Raw genomic sequence first — 22,387 nt, forward strand, 5'->3', positions numbered from 1 at the left:
TTTTTTTAAAAATGAAAGTTTATTCATAGTCAATGGCTCAAATAGCAAATAAAAAGAATCTGGTAAGGCATCAGCCTATGACAATAGTTTCTCTGTGTCCATTGGCTTCATAACACCTTGGTTCCCATTACACAAACATCAATGTTAGTGGTTAAACTCCCTGGTTAGACAGACTGAAAACAAATACACAATAAGATGAGGACCAATCTGCTTGGCCAGGCACATCAAGAACTAATTCTGCACAAGGTAGCGTCTACAGGAGAATGTACATACAAAAAGTTTTGATAAACAAGTGTTCTCTAAACAGCCACATTCCTAATGTCTACTTGTTAGCATGTTAAATATGTGTTGTCTAGTTTGCTCAGACACATCTTGAACTGTCATTTCATAAATTCACACATGTATATAAAAAAGTGTTTTTTGTAACTGATCTAACCTTTACACCTACACCCAAGAAACTTAAAAGCCTCAGATAGTGCTTTATCTTTCAATTCCACATACTAAATGTACTAATTATATTTCAAAAAGCAGAACAGTAAAGGGCAATACATTTTAGTGTATCAATGAGGGATTATGGAAGCACATGGCCAATATTTCCATACTGCAAAGTATAGTGGGGTGTTTGACTGATATCAGAAAAAGTAGCTATAATGCTTTCCCATTAGGTAATGCATAGCTAACATTTCCAAAGCCTTAGACAGGAGCAGCACAGAAAAATGGAAAATTTATATTTTCCAGGCAGCCCTAAGAGCAAGATCAATTTGTGCTCTAAGAACACATCTACCAGCAACTATTTGTCCCACACTGTGCCCCAACCCTAGGAAGATACCTTACCCAAATTAAGTAGTTACCAAAGGGCAGTGTCAATATCTGTGCATTAAGAAATACGTGACCACTTCTGACTGAAATGCGCTCCACCCTCTTTTTATATTCAATCTTAGATGTATATGACGGCCCTTCCACTGTAAGCAAAAGCAATCTTCATTGAATCACAGGTTAATAGTATGCTCTGGATTATTAAAGACCCAGAGTATGGCACACTTTTCTGATCAGAGATACTGCTAGCACACAGCTAGTTAGCAAAATTGCTCACAAAAACTGCACTCCACACTGAAGGATATACTTTCACAGTGATGCACACACCTCAGTGCATCACAAGGAAGATACACCCTTAACTACGTTAACTTTTTTAAGTTGTTTTTTTTTTAAATTAAGGCATATTCAAATATACTCATGAGTTTATACCATTTGTCTAAGCTAATTCCATGTATAAATGACTTCCAATAGAAGCAGAGAACAGAGCTCGTTTCTCTTCTCTAATTTGCATATTCTTATAACTGCAAAAAAAAAGAGCATATATACACTACCTTTGCTTAGTTTTGACCACTGCTGTAGTTTCCAAGGCAGTAGAAGACAAAGTGAAGTTTGGGTGATAGAAAACTGTATGCTTTAGGAGAAATGATAGAAAGTAATGCTTTGTTTACAGTTCAAGACGGACTGCCCATGAAAAAAACCCCTCTACATTCAGAAGAACCATGGTGAGAGGCAGCAAGTTATGAAATGGGTTGAATTCTGCTTCTCTTGAAGCCACACTAAACTTTTTCAGTGAAAGACTTTCAGTGCTGTCCCAATTCATGCTTTAAGTGGTACATTACAATTTCCAAACTGTTAAGAGTAATTTCAGTCATAGGAGCCTCCAAATGGCATGCTATAAGTTATGGATTTTATTAGTATGATCAGGGGATGATGAGAGTTTGGAACTTTGATTATAAAATGCAACATCTTTCTCTGATTCTCTTGGCTAGGCTTTTCCTTTTCTTTTTTCCATTCTTTTCTTTGCTGTCTTCCATCTTTCTTGCTCTGATTTCTCGCATTAAATCAAAAAATACCTAGAAAGAAAAATGCAAGTGTTAGTACATGTGTGCAAACATGTGCTACATTAATCAAAGCCTGCATTTTTAGGCTATTAAGTAAAGTAAACCAAGAGGTTCTGCTTCATTCCTTTTCAGCTATGAGTGGTAATGTATTGTAGGGTTAAAACTGTTTTCATATTTTTCTTTAACAGAATTCTATAGAAAGTAGAAAGAAAACAAAAATATATCTATTCAGACCTGCTGTTAATAATGTAAGTAGTAATAATAATAATAATAATAATAATTTTTATTTATACCCCGCCCTCCCCAGCCAAGGCCGGACTCAGAGCAGCTTACAAGCAATAATAAAAACAAGTTGAATGATTACAACTTAAAAACAAAATTAAAATTCAGCATTAAAATATTGAAACATTAAAATATTAAAATGTAGCCTCATCGCAGGAGGAGAAGGAAAAGAAAAAGGAAAGAGGGAGAGAATCAAATTGGCTCCAAGCCAAAGGCCAGGCGGAACAACTCTGTCTTACAGGCCCTGCAGAAGAAATCAGATCCTGCAGGGCCCTGGTCTCATGAGGCAGAGCATTCCACCAGGCTGGAGCCAGAGTTGAAAAGGCCCTGGCTCTGGTTGAAGCCAATCTAACTTCCTTAGGGCCCGGGACCACTGGGGTGTTGCTATATATGGACCTTAAGGTCCTCCGTGGGGCATACCAGGAGAGGCGGTCCCGTAGGTACGAGGGTCCTAGGCCGTGAAGGACTTTCAAGGTCAAAAGCAGCACCTTAAATCTGACCCTGTACTCCACCGGGAGCCAGTGCAGCTTGAAAAGCACTGGGTGAATATGCTCCCATGGCAGAGACCCCGTGAAGAGCCTCGCTGCAGCATTCTGCACCAGCTGGAGTTTCTGGGACAGCTTCAAAGGCAGCCCCGCGTAGAGCGAATTACAGTAGTCAAGCTTGGAGATGACTGTCACATGGATCACTGTGGCCAGGTCGGGGCAGGAAAGGTAAGGGACCAACTGCTTGATGCGGCGAAGGTGAAAAAATGTCACCTTGGCTGTTGTTGTAACCTGCGCCTCCATGGAAAGGGAGCCATGCTAAGCATAGCTTGCTAAAATCATAAAGCGGATATGAAGTCACATGCCAGAAACCGGTAAATCAATGTTGCATGTGACCCAACTATGGAAGTAAGGATGATCTTGCTTAAATGCAAACTAGCCTGCCACCGACCCTCAATGCATGAAAATATTCCTGAGTGCTACAGAACCAGTTGCTCAAATTAGAAGCCAAGAAAACTTCTAGGAAACAGCTGTCCATCATATTCTAGTGAGTCAATAACGATTCAGTATCACATTGCTCAGAGTAAACAAGCCAACTTACATTTTGTGACCCAATTTCTAACATCTGAGTTTTTAAAAAGGACTTTCTTGTTATGCAGTCATGTTTGTATATAGGTCAGAAAGGAGAGGTTTGCATATTAAACCAATAAGCCCCTTAACCTTTTGCTAAGCAGATTTTCTGCAAGGCAAGAGCTAGTACTTAGAACTAGTGAAGAATAAGTTTTAAAAACTATAGGGTTCTTATTGTTGTCATTTTTAAAAAACAAAAGATTTAAGAAGTTTTCACCTTTGTACCAGATCATTAAAACATGAGTTGATTAAATTACACCACTGCCTTCCATCTCATTTGAAAGAGATTAAGACACTGACGCTAGCATTTTCTGCCAAGGGTATATAATCAAATTCTTTAAGAGTATGAAAGAACTTTAACACACATACACACACGGTAGCCCATATACTGTTAAACCCCACTTTACCTATAAGCATTATAGCTCATATCTCCTTCAACAATGTAAGTCAGAACCCACCCTTCACCCTTTATAGGGGCAACACAGTCGCCAGCAACTACTATCCTGAGACTGGAATTAATCCCACTCAGAACAAATGGAAGCAGGTTCAGGCCATAGTCTGTTAGAGAATGAGCATCAACACTCCATCTCACCCCCACCCCACTTTGTCTCACGCCCACTGGTGGAGGAAGAGGGGGTTGGGGGGAGTGCACCGCCCCCTGCAGCGCGATCCCGGTGGGGTGCCATTGCAGCTGTCCCCCTGCCCACGCTGGCTGCCACGCCCCGCAGGCGGCACGCCACACCCCCAGGATGCGTGCCAGCCATGCCCCCGCCTGAGGCTCCATCACTGCTCACACCAGATTGCGATAAGGCTTCTGGTTTGTTAAGTTGCAGTTTCCCACGATGTCTGAACTAGAAATACTTACCTGCAAACTGGACTTAAAACTATGGATTGCGATTTACAGGCAGCAACCGAGGCATCATAGGAAATGGTAATTTGAAAAACCAGGAAATGTTCTCTACAGCTGAGCATACAAGAGGGAATGTTCAAGCCCAATGCTTGAACTCCTGTAGCCTTATTTGAGTTCACCGATTGGGTCTGCGTTGCTCCGGGACAGGAGGAAGGAAGTCAAATGACACCGAGGTTGGTTCAAAGAAAGAGTTTATTCTGCTCTCCGGATAGCAGAAGGCACTTGCATGATCAAGTCCAAAGAAATGAGAAGTTTCATGCAGTATATATATCCTCCAGACACCCTCTCCCCCTTCCCCAGCCACGTCAGCTTGTACACGCAGGTTGACATCACAGATGTTCCTGCTCCGGCACTCTTAACCATAAAAGGGATTTCCTTCCTGCACTCCTGACCATAAAAGGATCTTCCTCTTCCTACTCTTCTCTTGGAGGAAGAGGTCATCATCTCCGGGAACACGCTTCTGGTGTTGTTCCCGGATTTCGGTCTATGCGTGTCTGCTCTGTTCCTCTAGACCAGCCAGGGTCATCCCTGACGTCACAAACTGATAAAGGAGAGAGCTGTGTTCTTGTTATGCATTTGCTCAACGGCTCAAAGTTTATGCAATTTAGCTAAGGAAAAATAGGGATTTTGGTGCAGTTTAAAACTGCATGCACAGTCAGTTTTGGGTTTTGGGAAACCCATTCCTTCACTCCAACAAACCCCAGCGAAACTCATTAGTGAGCCATTTGAATGTCTTCTGTTCAGCTACCTGTTAGAGCATTCATCTTCAAGAAGAATGAGCAATACACAAAAGTGTCAGGGTAACATTAATAATTAGTCTTGACAAGCAACGAGTGGAATCAGAGGTTTATGAAGATGTATTTGGGAAACGGTAAACTTTTACCTTGTCGACATTAGCTCGTGTTTTAGCAGACGTTTCAACATAGTTAACATTCCACTGATCAGCTCTGTTTTTTGCTTCTTCTACAGAAACCTGTCTTTTGTCTTCCAAATCCGATTTGTTACCAACTAGCAAAAATGGAACATTCTCATCTTCTTTTACCCTTAAAATCTGCTCTCTGAAGAGAAGAGAAAAAATACATTTTAAGACACATGCAGTTTAATGGTCTTTGATTTTTCAGATATGATACATTAATACAACCTTGGTGCAATAAACATGTTTTTGCTGTTACCCATCATGTGCTATCACCAACTTGGTGCTTTACAGAGAATAATTAAAATTGCCCAGAATGTTATTGGGCTCCAACTACCAACCCTGGATGAGATCTTCACGTCTCGCAGCTTCAAGAAGTCACACAATATCCTGAGAGATCCCACCCATCCTGCTCACAACTTCTTTGAACTGTTGCCTTCGGGCAGAAGATATAGGACAATGAAAACACGAACCACACGCCTTCTGAATAGTTTCTATCCAAGAGCTCTGATTGCACTAAATAATGATCTCAGGGCCAGTTGCAAGAAATAGCAAGCAGGGAGTAGGAAGGAATGAGATAGGTTTTAGGTTATGTTATGCCTTTAATAGGTTATGTTATATTCTGGATTATGTTATGTTTTATAGATTATGTCTGAATAGGATGAGAGTGTTGGAGATACGTGCAAATGTGTATGTGAACCCGGTCTTTGGGTGTTTGATTTTCGTTGTTGTGTATACTGTGTATATACGGACAATGACAATAAATTTATCTTATCTTATCTTATTCACAATATGCAACTTGCAAAGACCCTACGCAGGAGAACAGTCAGAAAAGGAGTAGCAAGTAAGAAGCTATAAACTGTTAACTGATCGCACACATAAAGAGGACTAACAGATGAGCCTGTTATAAATTTTATAAGAGGATAACTTTGAAGATGAGATGGTAATGCAAGGGAAGCCAAACACAAGAATTAGCAGTTTAACATTAATAAATACTGACCAAGTAGCGCTATAGAGGATTATCAAGATTAATGAAGATATTTACTTTCAGAATTATTAAGCAGAAACAATACATAAATTGGGTTTTTTTTATAGAAAAGGGGAAATATTTTAAAGTGATAGTGAAGCAGACTTTACATTTTACCACTGACATTGGATTAATTTGGATTAATTTAACCTTGATATCAAACTATAAAACTATCAACATGATTACTCCCCAAATACCTAACTGACAGTCATGTCACAACTGCCTGCTTAACAGACTAGCTTCTGTCCCAACACACCTGTGGCAGTTCCTACAACATGAATTTCATGCTAGATAAAGGCTATCCAAAATCCTTGCCACTTTGCACTCCAACCTTTTTAAGAATGAAAATGCCAATCTACGATACAAAGAACTGATCATTTTCCTTCTGAAAAGAAGCTCAACAAATTATTGCCCACAACTGTAAGTCTTTAGAATATTTGCAAAAAAACTGGTTTATAGCACTTTCAGAAAAATTGACTAAGGAAGTCAAAGCATTAGCTGGAAAAAGGGACAGGGACGATTTCATAGTGACATGATATCCTTTTATTGGACATTCAACAGAACATCATTTACAGTGGCATCCACTACTTACAGTGAGAGGGGAAAGTATTTGATCCCCTGCTAAATTTGCCCGTTTGCCCTCTGTCAAAGAAATGACCAGTCCATAATTTTAATGGTAGTTTTGTTATAGCTGTGAGAGACAGAATAACAACAGGAAAACCCCCAGAAACCCAGAAGTCAGAGATTGATGTGCATTATAATGAGTAAAATAAGTATTTGATCCCCTATCAACCAGCCAGATGTCAGGCTACCTGGTATCTTCACTGTATGTAACAAGCTGAGATTAGAAGCACCTGCTGTAAGGGAGAGGTCTTACCTGCATTCCCAGTTCGTCACAGTACCTGTACAAAAGACACCTGTTGACAGAAGCAATCAATCCAGTAGATTCCAAAGTAGCCACCATGACCAAGACCAAAGAGCTGTCCAAGAATGTCAGGGACAAGATTGTACACCTGCACAAGGCTGGGCTGGGCTACAAGACTATTGCCAAGCAGCTTGGTGAGAAGGTGACAACAGCTGGTGCAATAATTCGCAAAAACAAAAGAACTGCCAACCTCCCTCGGTCTGGGGCTCCATGCAAGATCTCATCTCATCTCGTAGAGTTGCAATGATCAGGAGAACGGTGATGAAGCAGCCCAGAACTACACGGGAGGAACTTGTCAATGATCTCAGAGCAGCTGGGACCATTGTCACTATGAAAACAGTGGATAACACACTACACCGTGAAGAACTGAGATCTTGCAGAGCCCACAAGGTCCCCTTGCTCAAGACAGCACATGTACAGGCCTGTCTGCAGTTTGCCAATGCACATCTGAATGACCCAGAGGAGAACTGGGTGAAAGTGTTATGGTCAGATGAGACCAAAATCGAGCTCTTTGCCATCAACTCAACTCACCGTGTTTGGAGGAGGAGGAATGCTGCCTACGACCCCAAGAACATCATCCCCACCATCAAACATGGAGGGGGACATATTATGCTTTGGAGGTGTTTTTCTGCTAAGGGGACAGGACACCTTCACCGCATCGAAGGGACGATCGACGGGACCATGTATTGTCAAATCTTGGGTGAGCTTCTCCTTCCCTCAGCCAAGCATTGAAAATGGGTCGAGGATGGGTATTCCAGCATGACAATGACCCAAAACACACGGCCAAGGCAACAAAGGAGTGGCTCAGGAAGAAGCACATTAAGGTCCTGGAGTAGCCTAGCCAGTCTCCAAACCTTAATCCCATCAAAAGTCTGTGGAGGGAGCTGAAGGTTCGAGTAGTTACACATCATCCTTGAAATCTTACTGACTTGGAGAGGATCTGCAAAGAGGAGTGGGACAAAATACCTCCTGAGATGTGTGCAAACCTGGTGGCCGCCTACAAGAAAGCTCTGACCTTTGTAATTGCCAACAAGGGTTTTGCCACCAAGTACTAAGTCATCTTTTGCAAGGGGATCAAATACTTATTTCACTCATTATAATGCACATCAGTCTCTGACATCTGGGTTTTCCTGTTGTTATTCTGTCTCTCACAGCTACAAATAAACCTACCATTAAAATTATGGACTGGTCATTTCTTTGTCAGGGGGCAAACGGGCAAATTTAGCAGGGGTTCAAATACTTTGCCCCCTCACTGTACAACTCTGGAGCAATGTTTTCCCATAAAAATTATGTATCTTGGAGAGGAAGGGACAGGGACATTTGTTAGGGGAGCGTATATTTTCTTTGTTCGTTTTCTTGAAAATTAATTTTTAAAGAAAGAATCCTTGCCACTCAAGAGGACTTTTGGCAAACCTACAGTGGAATCTGTGATCTCAAATTAACAGAAATTAAATGCTGAAGTTAGATTAGGAGACAATAATAAAGACCCAGCCTCATGCACTTAAGAATGAAGAGGCAATCTATACCAATTGTGCCCATCATATGCTGTCTAGCAAACACTTCCTCAATGTTCAGTGGCAAAGAAACTTTTATTAACTGTGATTCAGTTTACAGTGGCCCAGTATGCACACCACAAAATAGTTTAAAATAATAGAAGAAGAAGAAGAAGAAGAAGAAGAAGAAGAAGAAGAAGAAGAGGAGGAGGAGGAGGAGGAGGAGGAGGAGGAAGTGGAGTTTGGATTTGATATCCTGCTTTATCACTACCCTAAGGCGTCTAAAAGTGGCCAACATTCTCCTTTCCCTTCCTCCCCCACAACAAACACTCTGTGAGGTGAGTGAGGCTGAGAGTCTTCAGAGAAGTGTGACTGGCCCAAGGTCACCCAGCAGCTGCATGTGGAGGAGCGGAGACACGAACCTGGTTCACCAGATTACGAGTCTACTGCTCTTAAACACTACACCACACTGGCTCATACGATTTAATGTATGGAGTACCGTGCTCCTTCCCAAGTCCTGATTGTGATGCAGAAGGGAAGAAACAAGTCAAGCAACTGGCTTGTTGCGATGCAGAAACCTGGGCTTGTGATTTTTCTCCAAATAACCCTTGACTTATCAGTTATCAGTTATCAGTTGTGGCATGCTTGGAATGAAACAAACCATGAGCAAACCGTGAGCACTCGTTTGTGCAAAGCCTGAAGCCAGACTCTAGCTTGCTTCCTCCCATGTGACCAATTCAGTAAAGAGAACAGTCACCATATTTGGCACTGAATATTGACTGAGTGTTTAGCACACAAAACCTTTTAATGCCAAGTAGGCACACAATGAGTTAATCAACAATTGGAAAGGCCGGTAGTCATTTTAAGCTTCCTTCTACCTTTTAAAAATTACACAGCATACAAAGGTAAACTAGCCTTTCTAAGTTAACACATATTTGTTTGTTCAGGCATTTTAAGTGTTTAAGCATGTGGTTGTTGCAGCCTCTACTGTTTTCACCTGCCTTAATTTTTCATTTATTGTGGCTCAGCTTGTTTTACTGTTGTTCAGACATAAATTCAATCATGTAATTTATTTTGTGGTACCCCACTCTTTGTACCAGCATCAATAAAAGACAAACTATAAATCTTTTAAATAAGTTAAACAACCACAAGATGATTCAAGTGTGTTCTACCCCTGATTCTATGGCATAGCAGAAGTGATACAGCAGTCACTACATACTTGTATCTTTCATGGCTCAGAACTTTAAAAAGATCCCCAGCCATGTCAACAGCTAATGCTGGACACAACAGGAACCAAGAATTTCCAACATAGTAAATAACCCAATAGTGTTTTGTGTCATTAAAAATAGGTTATATATGACCTTTATTCAGATACCAGGTGTGCCATGCCTTCTTTTAATGAAGCTCTTACACCATGATGCAATATTTGTATTATAAACATCAATCAAACAGTTTGCAGCTCCTGATTCCCATTGCGAGGCAGATACTTTATGTTGGTGATTTAATTGTTTTTGAACAAACAAAGTACATTTGTGTAAGAGTTATTGAGTAATTAGCTAGAATGACTGAGCCAACTGTAACCTCCAACTCCTTTTGTTTGACCTTGAAAATGCATCTGTGTTATAAGAACTGCATTACTCAGCAGACAGCAGCCACCCAGCAGTTACGATGAACAAAAATGCAATATTAAGCTGCTAAGGCTATGTAAGAACTATGTCTGCTGATTCTGGGGGCTTTATGTGAACTAGCACAATGTCGATTGTGGAAATATGCATGGAATGTAGCCATAAAGTACCAACTTTTACCTTGCAGCAAGTTGTTCTTTTTCTTTGGACTGTTGCCTCAGCTGTCTGCCTTATCTGTATCCTTAATTCAGGGCCTCTTTCCCTCTATTCCTATTTAGCTGCATCCCATCCCTGTGGCCATGATAATAGTGGTTTCTTATCCCCATCAAGGGCCTTGCTTCTTAGGTATTTATTCCTTAAAACTCTCCGATGTTATTGATGGAGAGGCCTGGAGTATAGGCTGATGTTAACTATCTAACCATGCACATATATTCTGCAGCGATATTATAGGCCAGAAAAGCATGGAACAAAGTCACAATTTAGAACAGTAAAAATAAGATGCTGAATTCACTAAAACAAACCAGTTTCTCTCGTACACATCCAATTACCTGAAGTCGGCTGTAGCAGCAAAAGATTCAAGCTCTGTAATAGAGAATACACAGAGGAAACCCTCTCCACTTCGGAAGTAGTTGTCTCGAATTGCAGCATAATCCTCCTGCCCTGCTGTATCCAATATATCTATCTGGACTTCTTCCCCATCTAGAACTACTTTTTTTCTGTAGCTGTCTGCTTTGGTAGGCTCATAGTCTTCCACAAACTGGCAAGAAATGAAACAGAGTCAGTCTTATTTTGGTAACTTCCACCAGGGATTCTAAAGAAACATTCCTTGACCAAATACTGGTAACATTTATATAGCACTTTAAAATGTTCAGTGTTTCACATGCATCATCAGCCCTGGGGGTGGGGGAGAGACCAGAGGTTGTGAGAGTGTCTTGTCCAAGGCCACTTGGTGAATTCATGGCAGAGGCAAGATGTAATCAGGGAACTTTCTAACTCTTAAGGCAAACACAGCCATTATGCTACACCAGCAATATCCAGTAATATTTAGGCAGATAACATGAAGTTCTATCAGAGGTTCAATTTGCTATAAAGTTAACATGAGGAGTGTTGGAATGAGAAAAAAGAATGGAACTTCAAAGGAAAGACCAGTTTAATTCTGACAAATATTTGTTAATTGGGCAATCCTAAATAGTCATCAATTAAACTGTGGAGAATTATATGCAGCCAGCAGCATGAACCTATAGAATGGCAAAAGAGTTATTTTGGAAGCTTTGTTGAAATTAAATAATCCAAAATACTATGAATTCATAACAGTGGATGGTTTGATTGAATAAGAATTAATGTAGAAAAATCAGTATCTACAATAAATATTGCTTTCTATGTAATCAAGCTAAACAATACTGTTACCTTGGCTGTATTAATTTGTAATACAATATGACTATTGTATTTTTAGTTATTTGTTAGTATAGGTACAAATACTGTATAAATATAGCATTTTAATTAAAAGTTGAAAATTAAACTGCTGTAAATAAAAGCATACTGAAAAACTATTGCTTAACGTCAGTCTCTTGGACTCTTTAAACAAATATAGCAGCAGCTAGGGCAAAATTCTACAACCTTTTATTAATCTAACTGCATCTCTGACTTGCAAGAAGTGCTCAATCCGACAATCAGCTGATTTTTCAGCAGTCCAATTCAAAGCACTGCAGAAAACAGTGGGCAAAAAAGAGTCACCTGACATTGTGTCAAACCTGGCCTGCAAGGGGTGGGGGAGATAACAATTGAGTTAGAAAGGTTCCACACCCCTGCCATAAACCATACAAAAATCTTTCCAGCTGAAAGAACTAGTCTGCTCAGGTTTGCCGAAGCAGTTGCCAAACGAACTAAAATGTAGTGATTAGACTCCTTGTTCATATACAGCCTGAGAACACACTTCTTTAAAAAAATGATTGTCACACTCTTACCTCATCATACATGAACTGCAGCGTTAATGCAGATTTTCCTACACCTCCACTGCCTACCATGATGACTTTGTGCAGAGCCAAAGAATTTTGACTTTTGGGCTTATTTGCTGCCATTTTTGGATTTCAGATATTTCACACAAAGAAGGAACCTGGGTGAAGAAATGTTTTTTTGAATTAATAAGGATTTTTAAACATTCATAAGGAGGTTCAGTAACTAAAATGTGCAATAGCTACAAAATAAGTAGAAGCATGCTCCCATGGCTTAGCCCAACTTCAAAAACAATTACAGTAATACAAACACAACCTGCTCAGCATAACAGAATAAAGCAAAGAGAATTATTCTCTGAATAAGGATGGCTTTCAGCTTTTAGATATAAAAAAAATTAACATGCTTGGGATTGAACCTGCAACCTTTTGTATGAAAAACATGTGATCTACCACTGAGTTACAACTCTTCCAGTTGTTTCTGCTTTGTGGACATATTCACATATAAAACTAGTTCAAAGTCCTCTAACACACCTATTTTTTAAAAGGGGGGTGAACTCTGAATTTAGCCTTCATGGTTTGAAGTATCTTGAAAAAAATCTAAGTAAGGCAAATGTAAGTGTAAGCCTCAGACATTTGCCACAGACTGGCCCAAAGTCATTCAGTGAGCTCCATGGCCAAGTGGGGATTTGAACCCTGATCTTTCAGGTCTTAGTCCAACACTTCAATTGCTACACCACACGTGTTTGTTCTTTCTGTGTACACACATACACACACCACATATGTATGGTACCTTAATGTTTTTCCCTCTAGAGCAAATAGTAGCTGGGAATGGGAAAGGCAGTTACAAACATTCCCCTCTGCCATGCTAGTTTATTCTGGGGGTCTAGCAGATGCTTTCCCTTTCCTTTTTTAAAAAAGGAAGTGTTGAGAGATCTGATGACAGATTTCCACTTCTAATACAGATTCCAAGTTGAGTGGTGTTAATTCCAATAAGGGAGTAGCTAGCCAATTCATGAATACAGTGGTACCTCGGGTTACGGACTTAATTCGTTCCGGAGGTCCGTTCTTAACCTGAAACCATTCTTAACCTGAGGCGCGCTTTCGCTAATGGGGCCTCCCGCTGCCACAGGCACACGATTTCAGTTCTCATCCTGGGGCAAAGTTTTCAATCCCAGGCACTACTTCCGGGTTAGCAGAGTTTGTAACCCGAAGTGTTTGGAACCCGAGGTACCACTGTATATACATTTAGATACAAGGACTATTCAGAAAGTTCGACTTACATACACTTAACTGTTATGCAGACTGATGCTTCTCAGCAAACTTGCATAGGAAGTGCTACTGTGTTCAAGAGAGCTTATCCCCAGGGAAACAAGCACAGGATCAGCTTAATATATGCATGGATAAATGGCATTTGTAGGGAAAACTTAATTTTTTCTTTAAAATGCTGTATGTACTAAACCACTCTAGGCGTAGAAGAATTTAACATTCAGCATCTCTGTTAGTCCACAGCTTATTACAAGAGAAAAGTTGGGTATCATAGATACTTTTTTTATACACTTGGCTGCTTACATTTGCTTTCCAGCTCATTATATAGAATGCAAAGCTCATAGGATATGCATTTACATATAAGGTTGTCAAATTAGTGACGACAGGGTTTTGTGATAGTTTGCTTGGAAACACTAAAAGTGTATACAGTACCAGTTATATTTTCAGAACTGAGGCAGCCAAGTACTGGACTCTTAAAGATCTTATGCAACTAAAAGCTGCCCACGGCTACAAGGAAGGAGGACTACAATACAAAAGTACTGTTGAGATCTGCGGAACTTGTACTTTACAGGTGCCATATATTTAATACTAGGCCGGTACCACTGATATATTATTTGAGATGCTTGCTAAAAGTTGTTTTTTTTTAAAGCAAGCCTACCCAGACATATAATTTAGGGTTCTGCTTTTTTAAATGCATATTTGTAAGTATTCATCCTTGTTAATCATTGCTGCAGTGGAAACAGCGTCCACAGTTCTAAACCTCCCTTCATATTGTGAAGAACTAGGCAAAATAAAACACCCTCTGCAAAGAGATGACTGTTATGAGTCATGTAACATGACCAGTTTGGAGGTAGAAAGAGAATGCCATCACCATAGTGCTTGACTGCACTTTTGCATGCCCCGGCTGGTCTACTACATCTACTAACTTCTTAACAGTACCATCTATATACAGTAAAGGTAAATCTAAAGGCAATAAGAAGTAATCAGAAAGAACAGGGGTCAGCAAACTTTTTCCGCAAGGGGCTGGTCCACTGTCCCTCAGACTTTGTGGGCAGCCAGACTATTTTTTTTGGGGGGGGGGATGAACAAATTTCTATTTCCCACAAATAACCCAGAGATGCATTTTAAATAAAAAACACACATTCTACTCATGTAAAAACATGCTGATTCCCGGACCGTCCGTGGGCTGGATTTAGAAGGTGACTGGGTCGGATCCGGCCCCCGGGCCTTAGTTTGCCTACCCATGAGAAAGACCATAAACAGAAGCCACAATGCAGGAGTGTAGGATAAAATGCAAGTAAGATATCTATAGCCAAAGTCTGTAAAAGTGCTGTTTTCAGTAACAGTCTGCTTAAATGTATGTGAATCTCAACAGCTTAGTGCTGTTACAGCAGACCATGTATTGGTTTGATCCAGTGGCTGGACATGGAAACCTAAATCCCGGACATTTCACACAACATGGAAGCATGTACAGTCGTACCTTAGAAGTCGAACAGCTCTAGTTCTTGAACGTTTTGGCTCCAGAACGCTGCAAACCCGGAAGTGACTGTTCCGGTTTACGTACTATTTTTGGAAGCTGAATGTCCGACAGGGCTTCCACAGTGTCAGATTGGCTGCAGGAGTTTCCTGCAGCCAATCAGAAGCCGCACTTTGGTTTTCGAATGTTTTGGAAGTCGAAAGTACTTCCGGAACGGATTCCATTCGACTTCCAAGGTACCCAGCAGGGAGATGTAGTCCATCCCAACTAATTGGACAAACACCACCTCCAAGGAGAGTGAGATTTCTATTGGGGCCTTCTAGACACATTACCTCAGTCTCTTTACCGCTATGCATCATTACCACAAGACAGTGGGACAATTTATCATATACCTACTAATGGAATCATCTCCGCTACACCTGCTAACATCCCCAAAGCAAGCCATCAAAATAGCAAATCCCATCATTTTTGGCAGGGATGAAGCGATCTACTCTGAAAATGTCCTCACCATTCAGGAATACAGTATGACTGTTCTTCCATCACTTGAGCAGTCTGAGCATGTTCGTGATTTAATAAACTAAGTTATCAAAACACTTAATGGGGGGAAGAGTCCAGCAACATCTGGAGGGCCAAAGGCCCACTGCTTCTGGTTTAAGAGTTACCATGGGTATTTATATCCTACCCTTCAATGTATTACAATGGCAGTTTCACATTTTATTCCACAGCCTAGATACATTGGTATTTACTGAAATCAACAAGTGATGCATGAATGGGACGTATTTATTCACAACTGCTCAGTGACTCATCCCAAGACACTGCAACTCCCTGGTGCCGGTCTATTGGACATCTTCCCTTCACACTGTGTTCACTGCAACAGCCATTAGCATACCCAGATGGAAATATTATTGCAGTGGAAGGAAATTTGACAAATGTTGGTAACAGAAAATGGTGCTAAATGACCTGAGAGAATACAAAGTTTTTGCCTGACACCCCCCCCATTAGAATAGGCACCAGGTGAGCCTCTTAATGGAGAGTATCCTATAGCCAAGGAGCAAACAAGAAGACATTCTGTCTCATAGTCACCCACATTACTTCAGATTGAGAGGGGGCTATTTACCAGTTTGATTACAAACCAGAGAGTTCTCCCTAATAGCTTCATAGGAAGAAAGGACGTAGTGACACCAATCTGTACAAAAGCACAAAGTGTTTTGGATAAAACTTAATATGTAAAGCACAGGATTATGCACATCCTCACAAGAAATCCAAGTTTAGAATACACAAATGTAAGTGTTAAGAAGATTAGAACAACTTCCCCATGTTGTTGCTGGCAGGTACAGACTAACAACTCTTAATAGAAATATTTTTAGCTTAGAGATAAATTTAATGAAAAGATTTGTTACATACAAATCCAAGGCCCAGTACAGATATACTATATACTGAAAATGAAATTGAGAAAAAACATTTTAAAAGTCAATAAAAGGCATTAAAATACTGGTTTTTGTGCATTTAAAATAACTGTAAAAGGACTATTTTCTTTGTTTAACTATGTTACCTCCATTTCAAACAAAGAAATGTAATACTCCTGGCAAGTTTGTCTAAGATTCATTATAGCCAGTGCAGTAAGTTGACAATGTAACTGACACTTGCCTTTCCCCCCCCCCGGTAGCAAATGTATTTTATGGCAAAATAATTTGATCAATTACCAACACAGTAAGTGTTAGGCAGAAACTCTCAATGTCTTATTCCACCTTGCATTTTCCTGATTAATTAAATGCAGGCCAAAGACAGAAAGAGAATCTCTTTGTGGTTTCCATTTTAGGAATGTATGCATTTATAATGGAAGTTAGAGATGTGGTACAAAAGCAAGACTCATGAACATAGTCTTGTTGATAGAGCCTTGACTACTTCAAATCACAGCTTAACTATGAAGTCAGTGTGGCCTTGGGCCAAAGCATTCTCAGCTTTTCCTCTCCCCACAATTGCCTTCTATACAAGTAGTTTTGAGGGCAAGTGGGGCATTTAACAATTCATAATCTAAAGACTTAAGACAGCAGGTGGGCTGCCTCTGTATATCTGCCCTGCCTTTAGCGAGACTTGTTCAATGTTGCCTGTTCTCATCAGCTCTGGAACACTTCACACAGCTGAACTACAGCAATCAGTAAAACAAAAGTCCAGCACGTTCTAGGTCCCCCAAAACAAGATCCCAGGGAAGCAAAAATACATTTTAAAAATCTTTCCTAATATTTCTCCAACAAGACATAAGTTTACACTTCTTTTCCCACTGAAGACACTTATAAGACAGAAGTTTGCATATGCCATGCTTGCCTATCCCTCCCAGAGTTGTCACTAGCAGATCTACTAGCAGATCCAAATTTACTTTCCATCCATCACTAATGTAGAGCTCCTCCACACAAAGGGAACTCCTGGTTGGTCTTAAGAGTCCCCTCTCCCTGGCATTCAGCTCTCTTGAAACTCATTGGTAGGGCCCCTTCTTTCTCACTGTTACCAAATGCAGGGCTCAACAAGTTTCGGCCTGCCTTACTTGCAAATTTGTCAGCACCAAGACATACATGCACCCTTCCCACAAGGCCCAGGGTGTTGCCCACAATCACATACTACATCTCATATCAACCACAATGTCAAAGAAACTGCTCCTCTTTCTAGGTCTAAGTTTGGAGCAGAGAACAGAAAAACACACACACTCTTTGGAGAGAGGGGAAAGGTCTGTTCTGTGTCTTTGTCCAAAGGGTTCTCTGAGCACCTATCGAAGACGGAGGGACAACCAGGCACCTTCATTGTCCATCTCCAGCTTTGAGCATATGCAGGGATGTACACTTGCTTTTTTTTTTATTACCCCTTTCACAGTGTGTGGCTGACAACGTAGCCAAAGCTAGTTAATTTGAACTCTCTTATTGAGAACTCTAATCCCAGGGGACAAAAATGGCGAAAGGATGAGGACACTGGAATAAGATGATGTTGCATATACTGGAGACAGGTGGCTCCCAACTCAACAATTCTGATTCAATGAGGTCTTGGGGAGCACAAGCTTTTTGGTTTTTTTAAAAAGTTTAAGTTATAAGATTTGTTCTAAAGTGGTAATGGAGAGCAGAAAAGATATTAAGGATTTCATCATGGGCTGAACAAGAATTTCTGCTGGGTTGCTAAAGTTATAATTTAAAAGCATGTTATTCTCATGGCTGTCAATACCAGGCAGTGCTGAAAGTGAGACTTGGTATACCATTCTACAAACTTGTGCAGTGCAAACTTGTAAGACTTCAATATAACACAATACTGTTAAATTTTAGAAACTGGGTAATGGAGAGCTAGGTTGCTTTCAGACACCCTGTTTATTAAGCATTCAACCTGATTTGTTTACACAAAGTTTGCAGGGAGGTTGGGCAAAGCTGGCTATTTACTGAGCATTAATTCCAATTGGTTTGCAAGGCGCTTATTCAACATTGAATCAAATGTTGTTATCCCACAGTTTTTTTTGGGGGGGGAGCAGAGGGGGCAGGTTTGTTTCAGAAGAGCATCAAATCAACTAACTGTGCAACCTGAATTTTCTGGTACGTGACTGACTTCAAACCAAAAATAGCAACACAGTCCAAATATGCCCATAGCTACATGTTTAAGTAGGGGCATTCAGTGTTAGAAATTAGCAAGGCGCATTTTGCTACTGGCGTGGGTCCAATTGTGACCACGTGGAGATCTCTGGATGCCAAGCTTGATGACTGACATCTCCACCTGGCTGCCCCCCAAGCTTTCTTAAGCAGGGAAGCAGAAGAACTTATTTATTGTATTTATATCCTCCCCCTTTTCCTCAAAGGATTCCATGGTTCACCCCCTCCCCCAGTTAATCCCTACAACAATCCTGTGAGGTAGGTTAAGAGGCTGTGATTGGCCCAAGGTCACCCAGCAAGCTTCATGACTGAGGGGGGATTTGAACATTGATCTCCCAGGTCCTAGTCTAGCACTCTAAACCATTATACCACGCTGGCTTCCTAGAGTACTTCTGCTATGGGGCAGCTATATAAAATAAATGGGTAAATAAATATGGGGAAAGCAAAATGTCAGTTGGAGAAGGATCTGAAATATTTCCCTTGAAGCCTGACTTTGTTTTCTTTTGGATTGTTTTCTTTTATATTTTAATGAGTTGTAAACTCATAAAAAAGGTACCTAGACATTCTGTTGTGGCAACCGTAACCTAGGTTTAAGGTGGCATTTGGCGATTAGCTTATATATATGAGTTTCTAAAACTGGGCACACTTTACTGTTAAAAGTTCTTGAGCGTTTTGAAAGCAAGTACCAGTGGTCTGGTGCTGGTTGTGGTTGCTGTTTTCACTACCCAAGCATCTGCTGCTAGAAGTGTTTTACTAATCCAACAGACTCTACAAGGCATATGTAATTTAGAATTTGCAAACATACTTAGCTACAGACAAAATTCACTAGCTTGAAATGGAGTTATGCAAATGTTTTCAAAGCATATGAGAATTTAGATATAGAAGGAATCTTCCCCCCCCCCTTTGACCCAGTTAAGGGAGGGGGAATGTAGACACTTAGAAATCTTGGTATTCAAACTAAATGATATCTCAGCTTCTCAAGTATAACAAAAAAAACTAGTAAAGGATGAACGCAAACAATGGAGTCACACTGAAATTACATCAGTAATTAAGCACTCTCCTAAGCTCTGTACTCATAATGTCTTACATACAGCTAATTTATGCTCAGCAAGTCTTGTATCCCAAGGTGCTTTCAGCAATGGGAAAGAGCAGTAAAGCTGCATTCAAGGCAATTCAACTGTATTAAGGTACGTAGGATATTCACCCATATAACTTCTTATGATAAATTCGCATACTTAACAGTACAAATTCCAGAATCTACAGAGTAGGTTTCCTGCGCTTAGGATGGCTCGCTTTGTATAAATGAACAGATTTCCAAATTACATGTCTAAGGTCAGCAAGTACAGTAAGTATATGAAATCCTTAAGTATCCCTGTAAACTTTGAAAATGCCTTTCTCATGATGACTTTGGCTTGAGTGCAGCAGCCTAACTAAGCCTAATGACACACCCAGCCCTCTTCAAGAAGCTCCGCTTCCCTACAGACTCAGGAGTGGAACATTTATTCACAGAGGAGGGAGGCCATCTAAGCTCCTGCTTATAATCCTGTCCTCAATACCCAAGTATTCCAGCAAGCAGTACAGCAGTAGCCTGGATCTTGTCAACAACAATGCAGCATAGAAGGGGGGCAATAGGTGGAAGGGGGGCAACTCCCCCCCCCCATGCTCTGGACAAATTATGCCTTTGGTCTCAAGAAGGGACCCGGAACCTGACTTCATCATATTGAAGGAATTTAGCCTGGGAACATTAAGCAGTCAAGTGGCTTAGATGGCTTTGTAAAAGAGATTACGCTAATTCGTGGGGGATGGAGGGATCCAGCAACAGTTCTTCAACCACCGCAGGTTAACGGAAGTTGTGCATTCAGAGCTAGTGCACCAAGCACTACCTGGTACACATGACAGACAGCAAGAGGTGCGTGCGTGTGTGTGTGTGTGTTGCGTGTCCACTTTCACACGCAGGTCGGCCTCCTGGAAGCACCTGGCTGGCAACTGCGGGAACCAGGAGCCTGACCTCGGCGGGGCCCCAAGCCCCATCCAGCAGAGTCCGCTCTCTTTGTTCTTGGGAGAGCCCCCGGCCCCAAACGGGAGACCGGCCTCCGAAGCCCCTCCGCCCCAGCCAGGTCAGCACTGCGGAGAGATAATGGCCGAAAGGCGACCCCCCAAAGTCAGCAGCCCCTTTGCTGAAGGCGAGCCCAGCAGCCCCCCAACCACCACCCCGCAGAGACAGGGAGCCCCCGCGGAGGCGCAAGGGCGGGAACCGGGCAGAGAAAACCCCTTCGGCCTTCCGAGGCCGCCTGCCCGCCCTCGACCACTAGGCCGCCCCACCACCCTTATTATTTCCCCCGGGCGCAGGGCGGCCACCCCGCTTGCAGCCTCGCCCGGCTCCCACCCCGCCGCCGCCGGGCCGGGGCCAACTCGAGGCGCGACCGGGAAGGGAGGGAGGGCAGGCCGGGCCCGTCTCACCTGCTGAGGAGGAAGGGCCAGGAGCGGCGCGCGGGGAAGAGGAGGACGGGGACGGGGACGGAGCTCGACGCGGCCTGCGCCTGCTCCCGGGCCGGCGGTGAGGCGGCGGGCGGCACCTCAGTCTCTGGCTGGCTGGCGGGCGCGCCCTGGTCGAAGCCAGCTCCTCCCGCTCCTCCTCCCGACGCAGCCGAGGCGGAGGAAGGGGGCGAGGCGGGGCCTAAAACAACCCAACGCCGCCGCCGCCACCGCCTCCTCGAGCGCCTTCCGGGCCGCTTTCGGGGGCGGGAGACGCGGCCGCCGTTCTGTGTGGCGGGGCGGGTGTCGGCTTCTCCTCAGGCGCCGCTCAGGCCCTTCCTGAGGGAGGGAGGGAGAGAGGGGTAAGGGGGGCCCCGCGCGCCAAGCCGCCTTCCCGCCTCAGGCGAAGGCTCCGCCCGCAGCCGCCGCTCTTCGCCGCCGGGGGAGGAGGAGGAGGAGGAGGGGGATCGCCCGGGTTTTAATGAACGAGGCGTCGGGGTGGAGCGAGAGGCGGCGGCGGCCTCGGCCTCGATCCCCGCAGCCCCCGCCCCCAGGGAGGCCTTCCGACCGGGCCCCGCTCGCCTCGGGAACCGCGACCCTCCGGGCGGCAGCCGGTTGAGCCACTGACTGGAAAGGCAGGTATCCCTTTCCGACCGCCAGTCCGCCATTAAACGACTCCCCGCCTCGGGAAGGCGTGGGGTGGGGGTGGGAGAACTGGGTCCCCCCCCCCCGGCTAGGCTAAAGGCCGCCGTCCAGCGGCAGAGCACCTGCCTTGCGTGCAGAAGGCCCCCGCTTCGCTCCCCCCGTGGCAGGAGAGACACTCCCCGCCGGAGGCCATGGAGAGCAGCTGCTGCTGCCGGTCAGTGTAGAGCAGCCTTTCTCCACCGTGGGCAGCAGCAGCAGCTCTCCAAGGCTTCAAGCGGGGAGCGTCTCTCCTGCCACGGGGGCTCCCAGGTGTTCTTGAACTACATCTCCCATCATCCCTGGGGCACTGGCAGTGCTGGCTAGGGATGATGGGAGTTGTAGTCCGGCAACACCTGGGGACTCAAGGTTAAGAAAGGCTGGGCAATACTGGACTGAGCAGTAGGCTCCAGTATAAGTTCCCATATTGACCTGCTAGTGCATCCAGCACTGGCTTTGGTTCCTATGCAGAGTAGCATCTCCCTCTCTTTCTGTCTCTGCCACTCTGTGGTCTTCAAGCCTCGGGCATGAGAAATGCTAGCTGCAAACAATTTTGTTAAGTGCCTGGTGCCAATAAATGTGGGGTAGGGTCTGTTGATGGGTGAGAGGCCAGACATGTCTCAGGGGTCCCTGTTGGGGGACTGACTCTGAGGGAAAGCAAGCAAGAGGGTTCCATGTTGGGGCTGCAGCTGGCTCCCTTCTTCCAGTGCCAGCAATACAAGGAGGGCAAGGAGAGCCATGGTGGGGAA

At 43.0% G+C, this 22,387-nt stretch overlaps 1 protein-coding gene across 1 annotated transcript; it reads right to left on the minus strand.

The window, feature by feature from the left end:
- RALA (RAS like proto-oncogene A) lies at window positions 1–21,824 on the minus strand. The gene is made up of 5 exons (XM_081931190.1): window positions 21,729–21,824; window positions 12,132–12,280; window positions 10,716–10,924; window positions 5,068–5,242; window positions 1–1,889 (listed from the first exon to the last, which is right to left on the minus strand). Exons 2-5 carry the CDS (start codon window positions 12,243–12,245, stop codon window positions 1,767–1,769), a joined length of 621 nt encoding a protein of 206 aa, XP_081787316.1. The 5' UTR covers window positions 12,246–12,280; window positions 21,729–21,824; the 3' UTR covers window positions 1–1,766.
- Window positions 21,825–22,387: the final 563 nt, after the last annotated feature.

The sequence above is a fragment of the Podarcis melisellensis genome (assembly GCF_964234715.1).
Source record: "Podarcis melisellensis genome assembly, chromosome: 12".
Lineage (NCBI taxonomy): Eukaryota > Metazoa > Chordata > Lepidosauria > Squamata > Lacertidae > Podarcis > Podarcis melisellensis.